This window comes from Athene noctua, chromosome 1, assembly GCF_965140245.1.
Source record: "Athene noctua chromosome 1, bAthNoc1.hap1.1, whole genome shotgun sequence".
NCBI classification, from domain to species: Eukaryota; Metazoa; Chordata; class Aves; order Strigiformes; family Strigidae; genus Athene; species Athene noctua.
Genome location: NC_134037.1, coordinates 28,624,642 through 28,647,868, shown reverse-complemented (window position 1 = coordinate 28,647,868; position 23,227 = coordinate 28,624,642). Strand labels below are relative to the sequence as shown.

Genomic DNA, 23,227 nt, shown 5'->3' with positions numbered 1-23,227 from the left:
TTAAAGTTTATATAGTAAGGAATAGAGGACTAGATATTTAAAGATGTAAAATCTAGACAATTCCAAATCCTTTTTTAAATTACATTGCATGGCTTACAACACTTTGGAAAAAGTAGAATTAGTTAAGGTCAGTGTCAACTTCAGTGCGAATACTCATCTTCTGCCACTTTAAACAAGTACTTCCTCCTATTCTACACTACAAGAGGGTAGTGGCTAAACATAGCTAAGCAATAAGCATCTTTCTCATAGACGCCTGTGTTTTAATCTACCACTAGCTAGGTGTACTAAGAGGTATAATGTTTTAGAAGTTACATAGTTTGGTGAGGGCTGCCTACATCTACCACAAGCAAAGCAAAAGTAAGTCAAAAATAAAACTCTTCGTTTCTTGCTCTGTGGGATGTGGCTGTGACTCTAGGAGGTGTAAATCTATCTAAATACAGCTGTGTGCTATGTTATCTTGTAGGATTTCTGTCAAAGATTTAGGCTGTCATGGGATGCAACTCCCAGAATTATTAACGGTTGTTCAGTATGTTATATTTGGAAAGCACAGTGTATGTTGTTGTCAGTTTTGTTACTGGAGAGGAACACAAATTCTGCATGCTAAATAATAATGAACAAAACCTTGGATCCTCTAGTTTAGACAGGGCCTCGGTTGCAGTGATTTATATGCTGCATGCCTAAACAACACATAGCCTAAGATTCCCTCATCTCCTCACTGCATGACACTCTAATCAAGAGATGCACAGTGTCTTACTTTTGCAGTTTTAATTTGCTAGTTTAGATTTTGCAATATACTATCATGTTTTAAACATATGCTAGAAACCTCTCAAATTTATTTTTAAAGTAACTCAAGAATAACAACAAAAACCACAGTCCATATGACAATTATGTATGTTTGTCTTAACCACTTCTTGTATTTGTTGGTTGATCCTTGATTCAAATTACAGCATAAAAAATGGGGCATATGGTAATGCTACCTAGGAGAAGAAGCCATGTCTGTTTTATTTGAATCTTTTAGCTACACCTCAGAGCAACTGATTTGAGACATAGTAGATTTCATGCTCTTTTTATCTCCACATAATTATATATTCTAGGAACAGATTCACATCTGCAGCTTCTCCTTAAATAAGTATTTAGGCTATTTTCATTTTTTTATTTAATTTGTTTAGTTTAAGAAGTACTATAAAAATTTGCTGTCAACAATATTGCAAATGTATTAATTTATTATGACAATTACAATATGCAAGAAATACATTATCATTTATATTCGTTTTTTTTGATCTTCTGAAAATGACAAAGTATACTTTAAATAAACAATAAGCTAGACATTCTGAACTTTATATTGCAGAATTCTTGTTTCTTTTACAATTTTAGAAAGGATGACATTTGAAGATACTTAATGAAATCAGTCTAGAGAAAGTATATTAATTGCATGGGGCAAAGATCTTGTATCCTTTTTTTTTTTTTCTCTCTCCTTTACCCACCATTCTTATCTCATTCTGTGTTTTCATCCTGAACTTCCAAGGGATTTAGATTTTACGTTTTCTTTCATGTAATTTAAGACTAAATAACTGATCACTGTGATACTTTGAAATTCCTGATTTTCAGCCCTTCATATTCCTCTACATGTAGAGGCCTTGTCAATACAGAACTCAGTAGATGGATCTTTTTCTTGACAAATATATTACAAGAATGGGACTTTTTTTTTGTTTTGTTGAAGATTTCAAAGGAACATTTATTTTCTTAATGTTCATGAGATGTAAAGCATACAGTATTACTCAAAAAATGAAATAGAAGAAAAATTAGAAAGTATTACTATAACTGTAATTTAGAATTAAAAGCATGCTGTATTTTTTCTTGATGATTAGAGATGATAAATGACATTTGATACATACTGATACTGAAGGTAGTAAATAAGGCATAAAAACACACTCCTACTGAATTTAACTGAAGTGGAGAGAGTTCAGTGCTGAGCTCTTTCCAAAATTTTCTTTGAAGTCAAGAATTTCCCCTTTAGAAGATCCAGTCAGTAGACTCATACAAATTTTTTCCGCCAGGTATTCTTTATATACTGCAGAATAAGAGCTCAAGAACACTGCTGGATAAAATTAGTCTGAAAAGGCTAAGTAATCGGTTTGCTAAAGATGCCGGACAGGATGTTAGAAGTTAGGAGGCTGATAATAAAGTCTAAGTTTGGTCTAAATGGAGTCCATGGCTTCTAGTTCTTTTGTGCCATTAGATTTTAAATAGTGGAAAGATAACAGGAGCTTTTTAGTTGGTACAGATTTATGCTATATTTGGATTATTATGTGGGTTTAGGACTTTATAATACAGCTGGAAATGTTGTAAAGGATTTTACAGATCTTGCTCTGCAAATTTGGGAATTAAAAAAATGCACAGGAAATTTCTACTCAGACCCAACATCTGTTTTTTGGTGAGATCCCATTTTTTACTTGTCCCACCTCCACCCCCTTCAAAGCCTACATATGGGCACAGTGATACTCATTTCCTCTCCTGCCAGCTCAAAGAAAAAGATTAATTTCAGACACGCAGTGTGTCAAATCATCATTTTAAAATTCATACATCTTGAGATCATTCTTAATTCATTTTCTCATTGCCTTGGCTGAGAGTGAAGATAAGTGTCTTGCCTAAGATCAACTAGTTCCAAATTTTATTCCTACTGAAATAAATGGGAATTTTATCTTTGTCTCAGATTTTAATAAGGATTTTATTTACAGTTTGTGGCTCTTCTAGCTTCTAGTTTAGGTAGGGAAATCTCACAAGTGCCTTATAATTATGACTACTGTAAGACATGAGTTGGTCAGAAATAGAACTTTTTATAAAGCAAAATATTTAATGCTCCTAATTAATCAAATTTTGTATCTTTGAGCTGTCTGATGAGGTGACAAATAGTAACTGTCAACTGTATAGTGGCTTTGATCACAAGTTACTTTTTTTTTCACTTAGACTCGGTTTAACGGTGAAATGCTGGGTACCTAGAATGAAGTTAAACTTATTTTCTCTTAGTTTTAATGATTAGACTTTTTTTTTTCTTGTACTTCAGAGGAAAAAAGTAGCTCTAATTCTTGCAGCATCTGGGTTGGAAGATTGACTTTTTTATGAAAGCATGTGTTTGAATTTCAGTTTCTATGGGGCTATCACGCAATGAGAAACTGGTGCAGTGTAGGTACAGTCCAGAGATAAAGCTGAAATGAGTTCTTGTCACCCTCTTCTCTTTCACAGCGTAAATTTTTGAGGCTTTTAACCAAGGTGATGATTCTCTGAAATTTTAGGAGTTGAAGGTTATTGAGATCCTTTGATGTGTCAAATGTGGAAGAAGTTATGTTTAAAGAAACAGTGGGGGATGTCAGAGAAGTAGTTATTTAGTACTTCAGGCTGTGTTAAATTCTCTTCTATTGTTTAGCTCTCATTCATTTAACAAAGTTGAAATATTTTCTTAGCATTCTTTTCCCCCAAATGTATATTTAAAAAGATAGATGAAGTATGAAAAAGAACTGCATATTAAAGATGGTGTGTGGTATTGTGAACTTGCTGGGGAATGTGTACCACCTTACAATGTTTGCCAGCGCACACCATAATGCATATGTGGACCTTGACATACAGTGTAATGAAGTACTGTTCACTCAGTGAGGCTCATCAATTAACTGAACCTCAGAAAAAACTGGAACACATATGGGAATAAAAAGCTATCAGGCGCAAATTTATAGGAAAAGGTTCTCCCTGGCTGTCTAACCCATACATCTTCTGTCACATAGAAAAACTCATCAGGATATTGAAAGTATGAGAAAAGTTGCTTTATTGGCTGATCTGAAATTTCTGAAATAAGAGCATGTAATATGAGGCCTGTAGCTCGCATCATCAAAATCAGGCTTTCATACTCTGTTAACTACCAGTAAAACTAATTCAGTGTTTTTGCTTTTCAGCAAAATGGAAATATTTTATTACTGCTGTATTAATGTATACTTGTATAGCCCTTTGGGGGCAGAAATGTCAAAATGGTGTGCACACTTCAAAAATAAGTGCAGTGGAAAGAAAAGTTTTTTCTGTTTTGTAGTATGTTGATAGTGACACGAGTTGTAGTGAATAATAGTCTATTAAATATAAGATTATGAATGAGATACAGACTTTATTTTTCTGACTATCTGGTCTTTTAATCAATCTCTCACTCCAAAGAAATCAGAAAGCAGATAAATGCATGATTTACATTTCAGGAAAATATTTTCAGGGGTAGTTTTAAGGGTTGCTTTTTCAATCTTAAGGTATTAAGAGTGGGAAGTAATCAGCTAATGACTTTTTAGACTTTTACCAGGTTAGACGTAATAATTGATGGCGAAGATTTCGATCATAGCTTGAGACAAAATTCTAATGTTGCAAAGATGAAAAAGATGCTGGAGGTGATAAGGAAATTATACTTACTGTCAGAAGGTTGTTGTAGCTGATACTGATTTTAGGTAATTCCCTTGTTAAATGGAGATTTATTTTATGGTTTGGTGTAAATGAATGAAAGTTATCCCAATTGTTACATTACATTTGAATTTGTTATGTGGATTAAATATACTTACGAGAGTAATTCTCAACAGCTCTTGTGACAAAACCCCAGATTTATTACATGCAAAAGTCTGTTAAAAGGTGCATGAGTAAGAAACTATGCTGGGTAGACATTTATTCTTTGTTTGGCTGGTTTTTTTGTCCACAGATGTTAGCTGTTTTGTATGGGAATAAAGGTGTTAGTTTATGAGTTTCTTGGAAAAAAAAAAGTTTAAAGGTTTTGAATGCATGAGATGTGTGGACTGAAGCGCCAGAGGACATTGGTGGAATGTTAGGTGAAACCCACAGGGAAATAATTCAACAGCAGCATCTGGAAAGGAACTATATGTGGCTTTAGGGTTTACTTTTAATGCAAGTAGTTAAGATGAGATTAAATATAGGTGTTAGTATGTGAGAAATGAGGGAGCAAGGTAAGTGATGAAGGTACATCATGTGGAACACTGGGATTAGGAAAAAGATTTAGCAGAATCCACAGCTGATCACAGCTGAATTTTTAAAAGCCTGGAAACATAATTTGAATTGAACTATATGTTGGCTTCATATAAAGCAAAACAGCTTACATGAAGAATTTATTGGAGGGAAGAGAAGAGAGAGGATAGGCCAGTTCCGTGGCCCTGCCTGTCTCATTTTTCTCTGCATGGTATGAAGGAGACGGAAAGTTAAGCTACTAAGCCAGCTGGCGGTTGGCTATACAGAGAGGAATCAACTGGTGTTTGAGATGTCTCTTGTCTACCTGCTGTTTTTTGATATTTAAGTCTTGATTCAGTTGCCTAAGCACAGTTGTTGGGTGCCATGTGAGATACCTTAAGGTAGCTGAGATGCCTTATAGGGTTGGCAGATATCAAAACAGGATTTATGGGAGACCTGTGCCCTCTGGCGTGGTAGCTGGAAGTCAAGTGGGATGCAGCTCAAATGCACTAGTGGCTGTAATTAGGCATCTGACTTCTGCCCATACTACTTGACTGAGTTGTTTCATATGCTTTTGGCCATTGCTGACAGTGCTGAGAAATGGCTTAATTCAGCTGGCCACACTTCATTGCTGATGCCATTTAAGATGTCCTGTAATACCCTACTTTACCTCCAGCTGCCAAAAAAGGCACAGGTCCTGTGTCCTACATGTGTTCAGGAAACCTTAAGATATATATATATAGATATAGATATAGATATAAAATATGTGAACCTTAAGATATATAATATGTGAATATATATATATTGACTGTACTGCCATACCTAGCACACCTGTAGACATAAATGTGTAGATACCTAAGTTCAGGTGTCTTACAGTTCAGTTGAATTCTGCCATTAAGAACATTTCAGGACATTTTGAACTCAGTGAGGGCTATGGCTGGAAGGCAATTTAGTCCCTAAGTATTATTATCTATCATCAGAGTTTAGAACAATCCTTTGATCAAGATTATGTGTCACAGTAAAATGAAAGTACACCTAATGGTAGTACTATTAGATTTATTTATTTATTTATTTCATGCTTAGTTAATACTGACCCACTGGTCTTACTACTACCAGTTTTACAACCATTCCTTTCTCATCTTTTGTACAACTTATTATCCAGAATATGGTTGAAAGAAATCTTTATGAATTTATAAAGTCTAGAAGTGGAAGCAATAACAAATTAGGAAATGTCCTACTTCCTTTTGCCATGAAAATCCTTAATCTTCTCAAATAGTCTGAAGTGATATGATCCCATTTTGGTTTTGTCTTTGTCATAGTTTCTCCAGTAGCAGTTAATTTTCTTATGCTTGTTCCAATCCACTGTTTTCAGGTTTGCATCATTAGAACATGTTAAAATCATATTACATTACTATTTAATTTAACTAGTTCAGCAAAAGCTGTGACATATCATTATGAGTACTTTTTAATAAGCTTATAAAAACTTATAATTTTTAAAATGTTTATTCCAAAAATAAGAGATTACATCTGATTTTTTTTTTTCTAAATTTCATATAGGGAAAATTTTCAAGAGGTTTAATTATTGTCAGTTAAACGGCCAGAAATTGATATTCTTTAAATATGTTCACATTTCACTGATTCATTTGTGAAAATAGAACATTTTTGTAACATCAAGAATGGTGTAGTTCAAGATACCATAATTTCCTTCTTACTATTGGGCAATTATTATGGTAGCACTTTGTAGATACTGTTTTTCTAAAGAGCTTTATAAATTTTAAATTCTTCTGAAGGATGAGTTGCCAACAGTGGCTAAACAAATAACCATTAAACCACTGTCATTTTTATCAGTGTCTTTTGGGAAGAGAGCTATGGAGAACATGGTGATGGGCCAGCTGTACTTGAATTAAAGATTTCCTTGATCTTTTAGGCACTGCCTTTGGATACAGAAGATGATTTTGATGACAATAATAATTGACATTAGTTGATTTACTTCCAACTTTTAACTTGAATTCTTAAAGATCTATGCATAACTCACTTTTATTGACAATGAGGTAAAGAGACTTACCTGCTTGGGTGGATGGGCTGGCTTGTCAATGTGTTTAGTTTTTCCCCCACTGATATCCCAAAGCATTATTAACGGCAAATTACTTTAACATGTTGGTCTTGTAAGGATGATCATGCCTCTGCTTTTTCAGTGTGTGTGGAAAAGCACCACTCTTCCTACCTTCTAGAATTCTGTCTTCAGTCTTGCCTGTAAAACGCCATACACACCATAATACTATTACCATAAATAATAGTAAAGGAAAGTGTGGGAGGTTTTGGCTCCAGTGTCATCAGTATGCTGTTGATCTCAGTTCCCTGTATCCTTTTCATCCAGCCCAGATGGCAGAGTATAATTGCTTTTCCAGGCTTTGACCAAGATAGGGATATGGATGAAAGTGAGTTGGCTGCAAATCAGCTTGGTTAATGGAGAAATGCTGCTTGTTAGCCAAGGGAAGCATTTAGGGAAATAGAAAAAGGTAATGTGTACACCATGTCCTGAAAATACATTCTTAATTTTTGCTGAAGTGACTGGCTGTGTTGGCCTTTTACTAACAACAGAGGCCTCTAGTGCTATTTATTATTGATTCCACTGTAACACAAGTCTAACTATGGTTGTCCATGCTTCTGCTACTACCTGACTATAGTAATACATTCTCTTCGTAATTATTTTGCAAGTTACACCAGATTATCTGTGACTACAGCACATCTGTCTGCTTTTAGGTTGCATGAACTGTTAGCTGTAATTGACACCTGTATTTAAACCTCCGTGATTCCATGTGAGCTACATTTGTTGAAAATAACAACAAACGTATTTTAGAAGGTGGGAAGTCAAGTTGTCTGTGTCAGTTCAGAAAGTTCAGAGACATCCAGGAGACTGTTATTTGACAGATTTGATCTTTTTTTGTTGTTGTTCTGTCAGGTTGTGAATGATTTTATGTAAAATACAGACATGAATATTAAAGAAGCAATTTCTTTGTTTTCAAATATTGTGATCAGTCTTTGGGCTTGTTTTTATTCTTCTGAGTATTTGTCCTGTAATGCTTCTACTTTTTTTAAGAGCATCCAACATCATGAGAGAGAATTTGACATGCCGTTGCTCTTAGAACTAGCTGCTTTTTCTATTAGACATGCAGTCCTCAGTTCCCAAGATCTCTTTTTTGCAGGGCTGTCAGAACAGCAGTTTCAGTAGCCTGCATCTGCCTGTGGAATTTTCTGATCCACAGGAGCTCGCATTCAGCCAGTTTTAAGCCACTCTCTACTGACATGTAATGAGTTGTCCTTGGCAGTATAGTTAGCACGTAGCATGGACTGTTATGATTTTGATGATCACAATTTCAAATGAGTAACTTTATGTAATTCAAATGTTCACATTTCTTACCTTTGCTTATTAAAGGGAAACACTTCCAGGGGTCTAACAATCTTCATATCATGACCATTTTAATACATATTTTCCAGTATATTTCCACTGGTTTTGTTTAAATTGGGTTATCAAAATAAGGTTAAAACCTAATAAAATATGTAAATTAATGTCTAGAATGTTGATATTTATATGCCTGTATTTCCTCCATATATTTATTTCTAGTATTTGAAATAATACTAGGAATTGTATTTTAGGTAATAATGTTATTATTTATGTTTATTCATAAATGTTTATATTTTGAATAGGTGGTCTTAATAGATTTTGCTCTTTATCATTATCTAAGGTGGGAAATACAGCTTTTATTCATTTTCTATCCAACATAGCCATTACTGTGTACCTGAGAGAAAACCACTGGTTAAGTTGTGTTCTGTCATTTCACTTTGTGCAGTTTTTGGGGTTGAAAGCAATATATTAAGAGTTACGCAGCAAGGACTTAATCAGAGCTGAAAGTAAAGAATATAGGCTAGAAATTCATGGTTTTATATACTGCTACCTGGAAAAACATGTGCCCAGTGTAGTAGTTCAGTGTAGCTCTTCAGTCTTGGAAGAAATACTGTTGCATTCTGTTTTCTCTTCAAATAATGAAGAGATCAAGAAGAAAATCTGGTTTATGAAGAAACTGAGAAGGTCATAAAGAAGTACAGGATAATAATGTTGCAAGATCAGTATGTTAACCCATGTAATTTGTTTGACTAAGAGTAGTAGTTTCAGAATGCATTCCACACCCATGACATGATGAAATAGCAATGAGGAATCTTCAAGCCTGTTTATTACTTCTGAAGTCAGCACTTCCTCATGAAAGGGGAAAATGGGGAGTAGTTGAAGAATGAACATCAGTTTAGTCTTTGATGTGATATGAAAAGTACAACAGAAACCAACTTTCATCCTGTCTTATATTTAAAAGTGTATTAATAAATTATTAGAGTTTATTCTTATGCATTTAAAATAAAAGGGAGAGTAGACACCTCCTAGCAGTATTCAAATATATGACTACCCTTTCAATTAAACAAAATGGAAAGAGCCAGGGTTTCAGTGTATGTAAATGCATAGTTTAAGCTGAGTTCACTTGAACTTGTTATACAAGCCAAATTATATGTTGGAGGGAGCTACAGGTTTTGTTTGCATCTCTGAGTGGCTAAGCACATCCACTGTAAACTCCAAATCATAGAGAACAATATTCAGCAGGTGTTTCACACAAAGTATGTGAGAGCTGACCTCTTCTGATCTATTATAAAGGAAAATAGCCCGAGAAGTGAGGAATTCCTTCTCTTATTTCCTCTGTTAGACTCCTGCACACAGAGATTATATTGATTTATTAACTCTATAGCTCTTTTGGAAAATGCACTATTTTGTGTTTGGCATGAAAGAAATGTCCTTTCATATAGAAAGGAGTTACTTACTTGATTTGCTACATCTTGTTACAGTTCGCTAAGACCTGGGAGATACTGTGATGGGGAATTGGATTGCACACTTAATACCCCTCTGGTGATTCTCTGTGCAGTGATTTAGCACAACTGCATATCATCCCTCAGTTTTCTCTTTTATGAGCAGAGTTGTATTTGTGTATTAGACAGAGCGCTTTTGCAGTTAGTTGGATTTTAGTATATTTTTTCATGTCAGACCCTTGTTTGTTGCTTGAACAAGACATTATCCTTCGGCATTACTCTCACAGCATCTGATAGCTGTAGCCTTCACTGGGTAAGGAGATGGTGCAGCAGGATCAGAGAGGGTCAGTCGGTATACAGAGCAGTAGCTTTCAGACATAGTTTATGATTGCTATGATATTACTGGCCTCCATCAACAAAGCTTCTACTTACAGTGCTAGCAATGAACAACCACTGCACTTTCTTTTTAGGTACACCTGATAGAAAGGGACAAAGAGAGGGAGAAATAGGCTGCATTCTACTTCCCAGCATGTATGTCTTGGGGTAAAGAAATGCTCAACTGGATGTCAGGGAGCAAGGATATTGCAATGAACTCTAGTATAAGAAATTTCTCTCAGTTTGATTGTCAGGGATCAGTGAGGGCCAACAGCTCCCTAATGGAGTGGAGCTGAGGGTGGTAACGGGGCTGACAGGTCACCAGCCAGGGCCAAGTCCCACAGTAGTGAAGTGAGGTGAGCGGGGTAGGCCTAGAGGTTGTAATCAGGTTCAAGCAAGAGTCCAGGTCATTGAGCAAGTTTGTGGTGATAAGGGAGGACCCAGGTTAGAACTGAGAGTGCAGGTCAGGGGGTCACGGTCAGGATTCAGTCCAGTGATGGTAGTCAGGGTTGGTCACGCAGCCCAGTGACCATCAGGCAGGTCCATAATGATGAGAGAGGTTCAAGGTCAAACTGGAAAGTCAGTCTGTGGGTCAAGGTCTGGATCAGTATGGATGCTTTGTTTACAGAGGAGTTACAGGGAAACAAGGGCAAGAATTCAGTTGATCTGAATTGATTCTAATACGTAACTTGATCAGAAGAATAGAAATCATGCCAGTTGCTCCAAAGAGATGCTCTGAAAAAGGAATTAGAATCCTCATTTTTGGATTGATGCTGCTTAAATCTCTTATGTGCTACATGTTGCCTTTCATATACCTGGAAAATTGTTGATGTGTAAGGTATCAGTTGCTGAGGGTATATTCTGATTAAAGTGATATGCTGCAAGGGGTAATGTTACTTCCTCTCTCCTATGTATTTATCTGTATTCCAGTTTTTCAGTGAGGAAGAGCTTAGAGGCAAAAATGAAATGTGACAGCAGGATGGATTGGGATTCATGTCAGCAAGGGTGAAAACTTAATTTAGAATAACAAAAAGAATATGTTGCCTACTGAACTCTTGGAGGAACTCAGAAGAAGTTGCTTCAGTTTCTCTTGATAACTCGTTAGATGACAAACAGTTCATTTGAGGCAGATGTCTGTTTGGGATTAAGACATCTGAATTAAGACACAAGTAGATGTCTACAGCAGATGAAAATCCTGTGATAGTGCAGGCGTAGGACAGGACCTAAGTTGCCTATAGATGCCTAGTGCCATTTGATATATAGAGACATATTTATGGGGTAGTCATATCCTCCTGTATATTGTAGAATGCATGAGACCTATTTTCTTCTGCAGTGGCATCCAGTCCCCAGGCAGTTACACAAACCTGGTGACTGAGATCATTGGGCACTAGGTGTGAACCTTAGGATGGCCTGAATTGTTGTCTCCATCAGTCATGTTAAATAAAGCTCCTTCAGCTGCAGTCTGAATTTAGACATCTAGCATGCCTTTAGACACCTGCACGGGGGGAACCATTTAGAAGTTCAGTTCAGTTGCTTATTGGATGTGTCTGGTGCCGTTTAAGATGCCCTGCAGTGTATAGACACCTTGATAGACTTGAAATGAGACCTACAGTAAATGGACGAAGTGGGACCAATGCCCTTCCTGAGCAGCAGCACTTGGAGTCCAGAACTCATAAGTCATCCAGAATGACTCCAAGTGCATATGTTTAGACAGCAGGAATGAACTGAGGTATTTTAACCTTGAGCAAATTGCTACCCTTAAACCTCATCTTTTGTAGCTTTGGAAGACCTATTCTAAAGGATTTCCAAAAGGAATAGTAATATACAGATGGTATTTTGCTTTTTTTATATTTATAACTGTATGTCCATAAGTAGTGTAGTTTAGAGTATGATTTGAATTTTCTATTTTTATGTAAGAATACTATTCTTAACACAGCAGCATTTTTTTATAATCTCTGAAGCGTTCCCTATTAATGTAATTTGCTACCTTTTGAACTGTCAGTTCATCAGAATTCTGCTCACTTGATAGAATTTTTTAAAATGAAATACTAATTTATAGTTTATAAAGAAAAAGTCATAGTTTTTTCTTATTATCTGTTAGTTAATATTATTTGCAATTGTCTTTACCATCAAAGTCCTCTGTAAACAGGATTAGATCAAACAACTGGCCACTCCAGCAGCATTATCATTTATAGTTTAGTTGAATTCTCATTTGTTTAAAGTCACATTTCATCTATTTTCATATGAATGACTTGTATTTTATTGTAAACAGCCCTGCAACAGTTTAATAAGTGTACTAGCAGATTATATTAGTATTTAGTAATTAATGGACATGAGTAGAAATGTTGGAGTTATTACTTTACAATATAAATCCCTACAGTGAATTCTCAGTCAGTTCAGATAATCTCCTGATATATGCAAATCACCACTTTTTCATGAGCTTACACAAGCCCTCTAATAAAAGTTGTTAAGCACATTCAAATTAAATTTGAAGAGGTGGACTGAAGTAATACCTGTAGGTTTAATCCCCAGTGTAAGAGAGATGTAGACATACAGTATCAGATCCAGCAAAGGGCCATGAAGATGATTCATGGATTGGAGCATCTGTTATATGAGGAGAGGCTGAGAGTATTTAGCCTGGAGAAAAGAAGGCTCAGGGGGATCTTATCAATGTGTACAAATACCTAGTGGAGTAAATAAAGAAGACAAATTCACTGACAGGACAGGAGGCAGTCAGCACAAACTGAAGTACAATAAATTCCATGTAAAGATCAGAAGAGTCTTTTTTACTGTGAGAGTGGTCAACACTGGAACAGGTTGCCCAGGAGTCCTCCATCCTTAGAGCTACTCAGGAACGAACTGAACATGGTTCTGGGCAACTTAGTTGACCCTGCTCTGAGCAGAGGTGGTTGAACTAGATGATCTCCAGAGGCCCCTTCTGACCTCAACGATTATTTGGTTTATTCCAGATAAGTTAACTCTGCGTTTAACTAATTTAATTCCGTAATGATTTACTTGCATTTTATATTTTGCCCTCCTATGGAAGGTCTCCAGTTGAGTGAATTCTTTTTTGAAGTAGGAAGTCCAAATCTAGACACAGTATTTGTACTCATTAAGTGGCAGGCTGTTGTTTTATCTATGACATCCCTGTTTACAGCCTAGGATTAGATTTGCCATTTTGTGTGTGTGGGTTTTTTGTTGTTGTTGTTGTTGTTTTGTTTTGGTTTTGGTTTTGTTTTTTTTGAGAGCATGATGTTATTGACTTACATTAAGTTATTCATTTTAATATCCTAGTCCTTTTCTGTAGAACTGTTTACTCAGGTACTCTTTATCTTCTATTTTACAAAAATTTTTTGGAGGGTCAAAATTACTAAAATGGAGAAATAAGCATGATAGCATTTGTAAAGGACAATGTGAAAAAATTCTTTTAATGAATCAGTCAGCATCAGGTACAATAAGGATAGTCTCCTAAGTGTTATGTATTGCTTTTGTCAAAATGTATCATATTTATTTCTCCAGTTTGTCAATGAAATTTTGAATTCCAGTTCTGTTGTCTGAAGCACTTGCAGCTGCTTTGTTTGTGGTATTTCTGTGTTATAATTCAGGTCATGAATATGCAGTGATATCATAGGAAAAATTTACTTAATGAAAGCTTCTCAAGGACTGATGAATATTTTTGCTAGTCGTGGCCTGTTCCTGGCTATCTGTTCTCCCAGTGGTCATGTCAGCAGCATACGTCAGAAGTTCTAGGACAAATACTCAGTTTGTCTCTACTGAGGGACATTTACCAGGTGTGTCCCACTGTTTTCTGAATATCTGTATATATTATTTATATCTCACAGGTGAATCTTTTTCATTTTCCCCCTAGTTAACTTGGCAATGAATATGTTTCATGTCTACCTTCCAGTAGTGTGAACTATATAAACAAGTCTCTGCAATATCACTTCAATCATTACTTGATTATGTACTAAGATTTAAATTTCTTCCTGTTTATTTTCTCTATGTCTTGTAAAGTTTAAACACATATATGTGTTCAGAAGATTGACCACTGTTTTCTTTGTTCTACTTCCAGCAATTGTTTTATTTATCTCAGAGCTTTCTCCCAGTTTTGGGGCATTTGTCCATGTCACTGCATATAAAAACTGCTCTCCTGAATAATTCTTCCTTGTACAACATGGACCTACCTTTGTTTAGTTCTCCTCTGTGCCAGAACACCACCTTGTGGAAAAGGAAAGCAGAGCCTCATCTTTGCTTGGTTAGAACGATTGAAAAGACCTGAACCTCCAGATTCCTTATCCCTTACTTTTGGGTCCTTTCAGTTACATTTGAGCAGCTCAGGGTAATATTTGCTAGTGCTATTAATGCCCATATGAATGAGCTGCATGGAATAAAAATCAGAAGGCTGAAGGAACCTTAGCACCTTTACTGGAAGTAGTGAAGCAGTAACAGAGCTTAAAAAAGTATGTTTATTTAATTTGATTACATTTATGGTTATGTTAAGAAGATTATACTGCTCTAATTAAAGGTTACTAGGATTTTCTATAGTAAACTTGAATTTTCAGCTATTTATAGCTTAGGGAAAATGTTTCCATACAGAAATTTGGCATTCAGTGTCTCAAACTGAATGGTATGGTTTTTGTTCTAATTTTTTAAAAAAGACTCCTTGGCTGCATTCTGTTTTGAAGGAGGCAATTTTTTGTGGTTTTATATGCTTTTTGTTCTCTCTTGGCAAGGCTTGATACATGGAAAAAACAAAAAGGCTTGATACATGGAAAAAACAGGCTCTTAGTCTTTTATGTCAACTATTTCCTTCTTGATATTTCAAACATTGTACTTTGGTAGTCATTACTTTTTAACAGAGCCACTATATAATTCAATAAGCAGTTACCTCTAAGTATCTACCATAACTACATTTTATACTTTATTACATAAAAATACTTAATATAATACAACTTAGTAAATATTTTTTTCTGAAACAAAATTATTTACCTGACATACTTTGTGTTAAATGTAAGTACTTGTGTATTTCTGTAAGGTTCACCTTTTTTTGATTCTCATAAAATATAAACAACTATTTTTCTTTTTTTGCTTTCTTTCTATTTATATTGTCTGTTTATTATCTGTAGAACATTTAATGCCATACTTGAAGGTATTGAAATTCTCATAAGTTTTTCTCACTGTTGGTTCTGAAAATCTTTCCTTTTGCCTAAGAGGATGGTGCACATTTAGAATCCTTAAGTTAGAGTTTGGAGAACTCCATCCCTCAGTTCACAAAGCCCGAGTCCTGGTTAAGGTCTACTGCCATCCAGATAGTAAACAGAGAAGTGTTTGAACTCTGAAGTTCTTAAAGACTTCAGTTTGTTCCATGGATTTGAAGCTTGACTAGTGAATGCAGATAGCATTGAGACTGGTACAGAATGTGACTGGTGGCTCAAGTGACTTCTTCAGCTGTGTTTCAAGTGACTTCCAAATATGCTGCAGGTGTGACCCTGTGATCAGAAGACTTCTCAAGAAAGGAGTCTCTTTTTTCTTCTGACAACATTGTCAAGTACTTATCTCCATCGTCTTGGAAGAATATCCTAAAAGCTAGTTATTGAGTATTCAGTCATAGGACAGGTGAGATTAAGGTGAAGAGGTACTCCTTTACTCCTCAGATTCAGCTTGGGCCACAGAATGGAAAAATGCTAGAGTCATCTTAGCAGAACATGGTACATATACTCTTACAGTCTCTAATTTGTTTTTGAGTTTTATCCAGTGATTATGCACTGTAAAATGTGTATAGTATACAGGGGCCTGAACCTAAGTGTTCTGCCTTTCCTTTACTTGCATGTTATCTGAGCTTCAGCAATTCAGCAAGAGAGAAATTATTAGTTATGTTGGGGATAAGGATGATCAGAACAGAATTTGTGAGATGAATAAGAAACTGGCTGAGGAGGAAATCATGTTGAAAGCCGTTTTAATAGACCAAAGAGACATGCTGGTGGAGTTCCTCAGGTCTTTTTTAAAAACATGTTTTTCTATAGCACTAACTCAAATTTTTTGAGATAATATATGTTTGTGTTAAAATGAGGTAATTGTGTTAGTCCAAATGTTTTCACCAGAAAATATCAAGGTAGTGAGATCTGCTGATGACAGAAAGATGGGACGTTATCAGTACCACACTGGAGGAATTGAGTGACCTTGAAGACAGGAGCAATCAGTGTACAGTAGATGAAACTATATAAAATTCAGTGCAAAGCAAGACTCTTCTGGACTCAGAGACAAGATGTTTACTCTAAGCCATTAGTTCATCAGCTCAGAGTGTAAGGATTTGTCTGTAGTACTGCCTTGAGTTTCCACTATGTGGCCCTTGTGAGAGTCATCCTGTATAGGGTTCTCAGTGTTGTGTTCAAGAACAGTGAATTCAAGCTGGAACTGACTACTGGACAAGAAGTCTATAGAGAAAATCAGGGCCTGAGAGACCTGGACTACAACTCAGAGATTGCATGCCTGTAATATCAGAGATAGAGACTAAAAACCAATACTTGAATGCCTTTCTGCAGTGCCCTTCCAAACTTCTGTCCCCTACGAAATCCAAGGGCTGCAGACATTCCCTGAACAGCTGTGCGAACAGCCTACTGCTTATGCTGTAGCTGTGTGAACTGCTCTGTAAAGACAGGTACAGCTCTTTGAAATCGGCAAAGTTTTAACCACAGTAGGAACTGAATAGGATTTACAGGATTTGGCCTAGAAATTGAACATTGTTGCCACAGAAGTTTTATGGGCATTTTTCATGCTCTAAATTAAGCTTTAGTTAATTTATTTTAGTTTGTTTTTTTTTTTTTTTTTTCTTCCCCCCCCCCCCCCCCCCCAGTTACAGCTTTACTCATAATGCAGCTGTGGCATTTGTCATGTAACAAGAAGGATCTGATAATCATGAAATAATCCAGATTTATGCCCGTAGTGCTGAAGCAGTGCCATATTTGTGAAAATAACTTTAAAAAGAGAAACAATATGCAGCAGATGTGAAGGTTTTACCTTCACATTTAAGTAGGTTTATACTGTCAGCGAGTGTGGGCTTAGCACAGCCTGACAGAGTTTTAACTTACCAGATGTTCCACGTGATCAAATAGATACTATACAGCTGTTTTGCATTCTTTTTACTGGGCTCAGATAAATGCACAGTAAAGGCTCTGAAATATGCCTTTTGTATTTTGGCTAGTGCTGCTGAGAACTTACTTTTATTCATGGGCACTGAGAATGCAGGGAGAAACCAAAGGTACTGTAGAAATGCTAATTTTTCATTACTGTGAGGAGAAATTAGTGGCTGTTTGGTTGAAACAACCCTGATACTAGCCAGAGAGGGACAAAACCCGGGTTTTTCATCTGGTTGTGGATGATGTGAGATTAGTGTCCATATTTGCACGCTGCAGAAGTGACTTCTGGTCTCATGGTGAGCTGTGGCTCCCGCCTGGTCTTACAGTGTTATCCTTCCTGTGGCGTTTAACTCTCAGGGGAGGTGATGGGTGCAGTGGGAGCAGCCATCCTGCAGGTAGCTCATGCTAATCCCAGCATGGGCTTGCAATACTGGACTGGAGACACTGGTTTGGATTCTGTGTTCAGTGCAATACAGAAGACAGGGCATCTCCAGAGCTCCTGGCAAGGCTGCCTCCATCCCTTCTGTCTGCTCCCCCAGGTGCGGGCAGCATGCCCCAAGTTGGCCATCTGATGTGTATTTAAAGACACGCAGCTTTTGGGGGTCAGTCTGAGCAACTGCTCTGAAGTGTTTCAGGACTTAAAGGCCCAGGTTCCATTACTGCCACACCTGTCAACTTGATTCAATAACAGAGCAGTTAAATAATAAAAAAGGAAGTTTCATTTCCCTTCACCTGCTTTTCTGCTCTCGTTTCTCCTTCCTCCCTCTCCAACTCCCTGTGCTCTCCTTAGCCCTTTGACCTTACTGCTGCCTTCCTTCCCTCTTGTCACTGTCAGCCTCCTGCCTTCCAGAGCTGCTCTTACACCTGGGAAATTCTTCTTGTCTTCCAGAGGCCTTCCTTGTTCTCCTTTAAATCCTTCTTTAAAACCTTCATCTTTAGGCAGAGGAATTACTTTCATCTTTCATTAATGATCTCTTCAACATTTCTTGACTGCTCTGTACTTTTCAGATTTATAGCCTAGTCTTGCAAATGTTTACAGAGAAGTAACTGTTCAGTTAAATTGAGAACATTCAGTTAGAAGTCTGGAGGACTGGATCATTCGTTGGGAATTCCCATTTTTGAAATGGGAATATTTCTCACTCTGTAAACACAATGTTCATTTATAGTTTTATATACATTTTTATGATACACATTTGTGGCCTCAGAGGAGCGGTGGAGCATGCACACAGATAACTTCTGCTTTTAACTTTTATCCCTAATTCAAGGTGTGGAACATGTTCTCACAGTTTTTTAGAGACAGTGAGCAAACTTAATGTTGACAATATGACTTTATACCCAGAATCATGAGAGGACAAGTACAAGCTGTACTTTTGATCTTGGTGACCTTCATTGCTTTGTGTTTCCGCATTGATTTTTATTTCAGGAATCTCAAGCATCTGGACTGCCTGAGTACATAAAGATTGTAGAAGTTGGGCCAAGGGACGGACTGCAAAATGAAAAGGTAATTTTTCTCTTTTTTTTTTTTATTTTTTGTATTTTGACATGAATACCAGTGTTATTTTCACTGTGTGAAACACATACATCCTGCTAATCGTGTTTCTTCCATTTTGTACTATAAATGTATTTATTTCTTTTCATATTAATATCTTTTTTCTATGTTAGAATAAAAGTATATTACTATTTAGCCAGATGTTAAATCATATGATTTATTTCTATACTTTGTTAACTAGCCTTTCTGTTACTCAAGTGCTATTTCTTTTTCTGGAATTTGTCTTGTTGGTCAATAACATTCTGTCATGACATAATTGGTAAACACCATGAAACACTGGCTATCTTCATAATATGTGTTTGTACTACAAGTGCTACTATAGTAGGAATAGTACAATAGGTTTTGTCATACTTCTTGCTGAACAGGCATGGAAAAAAAGAAATTAGGTTTTTTATAATATTTACCTGAAGGGTGGTAGGGAAGCATGGAAGATTGAAAAAGACTATGTAAAATAGGGTACCTTTATCAAAACAGTCATCTGTTTCCACAAACAGGGGGATAAGCTTACATACATTGTTGTTACTGATATCAAAGATGTTAGCAGTATTAACAGAATGGAATTACTCTGCCTCAGCCACGCAGGTTTTTTCCCTCCATTTTTCTCTGGTTAAACTATTCTGTGTACTATTCCCTTTGTTGTTTCTTTGCTATGTTGGTGTTTGGTTACTAACAATTAGTGAGGCCAGATCTATAACAAGTTGGACAGAAGTGTTTCCTCATTCTTTTGTGGTGGACAAAAAATGGAGTAGGATCATGTATACTGCCTAGTGCTTTCCTTATGCAGTAGCTTCCTACTGTCAGGAAACAGTATAGTTATAGTAATAATGTATGAGTATAGTTCATTGTTAAAAAAAAAAAAAGTATTGTTTATGTACTGAGAACATTTTGCTTACAAAAGTTTCTTACTTCATGAAATACTTTACTATAGTATGTCTCTGTGTCCATAGGTGATAGTCCCAACTGATATCAAAATTGAGTTAATCAACCGGCTTTCCAAAACAGGCCTGCCTGCAATAGAAGTGACCAGTTTTGTTTCATCCAAATGGGTGCCTCAGGTATGTAAAATCATCACCATGCAGAACTATTTCCATTTAAACACCATTACACGTAGTGGAGTTTTCTGGTAGTATAGCCTGTATAATTATACAAGAAAATGGAATTGAAATAATGTTATTTGTAAATCACATGCTGTTATCAGACACCATTTACACAGTTTTCAGGTTTTATGCTTTTATTCAGGCCAACTGAAGTTGAACTAATTATTAAAAAGTAGTCAAAATTGAAGAAAAGCTGTAAACTGTGCAGAAAGCGGGTTAAATCCCTAACTCGTCAGCAGCAGGAGCAGGTTGCTTCCGAAGAGAAGGGGAACTGGAAGCCAAGCATGATAACAGGGGGAGCAGAGGTTGTAGCCTTGTTGACCAAAGGGCAGTCTTAACAGTCTGTGAAAGCAGAGCAAGTCTGGTGAGGGTAACCAGAACAGCCAAGAGTACACATACTCAGGTGAGTCTGCAGTGATGCAGCAGGTCCCAGGTTAAGCCGGGAAGTCAAGTCTGGGAGACAGTCAGGATCCAGTCAGTAAGCTACATGGGCAGGCATGGGCTTGGCTGCTGCTGTGCAGTTGTGCAGTATCTTAGGCTGGGAGAGTGTCTCAGCTTAGATGTTGCTGTGAAGTTCAGTGGAAAGAGAGGGTAGGCCATGTTAAGACTTCTTAATAGAGCTGTCTGGAGGAGCCTCTGCTGATCTGTTTTCTAGCTTTTATTGGTGAGCTCCAAGGCTTCTTGGGGCTTCTTATGTTTCTGTCTTATCAATGAGCTAGCCTTGAGTGCAGGCAGCTAAACTCTTAGGAGGGGAGCACTCCAGGCTCTGATCAACACAAATGTGAGAAGTACAATTTGCCATGATTACTACATAGGGTGTGAGAAATCTTAAATGTTGTCATTGCCCTCCAAACATAAATAATCTATCAGGTGATTCCTGATTTGCCCCTTGCAGCATGAGGGCAGGAATTTGTACATGTGTGCGTATGTGCAAGGGACAGTAGTAAATGGGCACTGAGAGAATTGGTCACAGGATGCTGAGTGGGGGTAAGAGGTGTGGGGATGATGGATCAACACCATGAGTAAAGGGCAACTGGGATATAGGATGCTAGTGTAAACATAAAGATTTGAGAATACGCAGCAGTTGGGATGTAGAGTATTGAACTTGAGTATCCAGATGAATAGCAGTGGGGCTGATCTCTGGGGTATAGTCATGATGGAGAGGACTTCTCGCAGAAGCAACACCAATTCAGAGACCTAGAATCAGGGCAGAAAAACCTAGAGACAGGTTTATGCAAACTGGATAAACTTCTCAGGAGTGCTCCCTAGGACCAAACCCAGGGAGTAGACTTCCCAGGCTTGGGGGTTGTATGGAAGGTCATGGAAACTGATTCTTCCTTGAACCAAACCAGTTTTAAATGTCTGCTGCACTTGGTACTCTTCTGTGTATCTATCCACTGTGCAGTCCTCCTTTTCCAAACACTAACATAAGCGCACATGCGCGCACACACACACACACAAACAGACACGCTTTCATGTTGAAGGATTCTAGTTAAGGAGAGATGTTGCAGATTCTATTCTGATTTTGAGTTTGCTCACAAAGGGGCAGTGACTTTTGTAGCTAATAATATAAAGAAAATTCTGTGTGATCAATGTTAATGTTCTGTGGAATGGAGTCAAAGAAAGTACTTGTGCATTTTATTTTCCTCATTATTTATGTAAACATTCAGTTGTAACTAAAGAACTGGGGTGGTGACACATCATTAACATAATTTAATGTTGTTCCTACCTATTTTCTGCTCTTCTGAGAACTAGTCATTGATGTAAAAAAGAAAGGTAGCATCCCTTTTTTTCTTTTTCCTTAAATGAAATTTCATTTTCCACATTTGGAAGTGCATTTGGAAGATCTAAGTTTGGGACTATCTTATATGTAGTAGTATTTAGGTGCATTAGTTATCTTGCAGATCTAGCACTCTATCAGCAGCTGTACTGAGTTTTGATGAATCATAATAATTTGCTCATTATTTTTCCAAAATTAATTTTTACATTTGGTAGAATTTAGCAGAAATCCTAGCCTTTCTGAAGTCAGCAGCAAAACTACATTGGCATTGTTGAGATTTAACACTGCAAATTCAGGCTTAGTCCTGAAGTATACTGTGTGGCTCCTGTTTGTTCAAACTTTATTCCCTGCAAGTAAGGAAATAAGTCAATACTCGTCTATATGATTTAAGCTAATTTTCAAGAAATTACACACTTGTTTGCACAGAAGCATTTGAATACTTACATGTTTAGTAAGGACCACACAAGTTATTTACAAAATAAAACATGAAATTAATTCATTCGAGAAAACACTTCCATTTTTAACACTGTTTGTTGCAGATCTGTCAAAATGTATACAAAGTTTGTCCGTTTTAAACTGACAATACATCCTGGGCCTGGACTGTATCCCAGGCTTTCCTCTTGAGAAAAACATAGTACAGTCATACTTATTCATGTGTTAGCAGAGCAAACTGTACAGCACCTTGAGGGAATCCTTTGATTTATTTCAGTGTTCTCGGGATTGCCAGGGAAGGGCCTAAAGGAAGGATAATAGAAAGGGGAAGAGAACAGCAACAGTGCAGAATTTCTTTGATGTCAATGCAGGGGGAATGATACTACATCCACTGAAAGCAGCTAGACTAAGTTTTTCCAAGTGCCATCAAACTTTGGCAGTTACAGCAACAGAGAATAATGTTGGTTTTTAAGCATTAGATGGAAAAGTCTAAAGCAAAGGTGGATTTCTCCCTTTCTTGTTTAATTATTTCCTTTTCCTGTGAGCCTGTATGAGTACCAAATTTAGCACAGGTTTGTCAGTTTTGGAAAAAATTAACAACCCCTTCTTATCTTAAATTCATGTCTGAATACTTTAATGGCTTAATTTGTGTTTAAAATGTTTTTTATTTAAAAGATAAGATTGTGTTGCTCTGATAGGGAATGCAGTCTTGACTTTGTCTTTTCTTTGTTCCTTTCTTTTTTCTTTTCATAGGTCATGGGAATAGAATTCATGGTTATGTTTAGATCACTCATTCACTTATTTCTTTTTTTAGTATTTTAAAGCTCTTTTATGGTTTCCCATCCACTGTTTTTTTTGGCAGAGGATTTTTTTACTGAAAAAAGCTAAAAGAAAAAGTTCCCCAGTAGCAAGGTGCCATATAAAACAGGATCCCACACCTATAACCTAAACGGCCAAAAATTATAAATACCTACTGTTGGAAAGCTTATTTTTAAAGAAATTTGGAACAGAAATATTGTATTATAATATAAAA

The 23,227-nt window shown here is 36.6% G+C and overlaps 1 protein-coding gene across 4 annotated transcripts in view; it reads left to right on the top strand.

Moving 5' to 3' along the window:
- The window catches only part of HMGCLL1 (3-hydroxy-3-methylglutaryl-CoA lyase like 1), a 138,101-nt gene that overhangs the window by 4,248 nt on the left and 110,626 nt on the right, over nt 1-23,227 (top strand). For all 4 annotated transcript variants that reach the window (XM_074895770.1, XM_074895773.1, XM_074895772.1 and 1 more), the window contains exons 2-3: nt 18,760-18,837; nt 19,833-19,940. In XM_074895770.1, the coding sequence (XP_074751871.1) occupies nt 18,760-18,837; nt 19,833-19,940 (186 nt within the window). The remainder of the gene's footprint in view (nt 1-18,759; nt 18,838-19,832; nt 19,941-23,227) is intronic.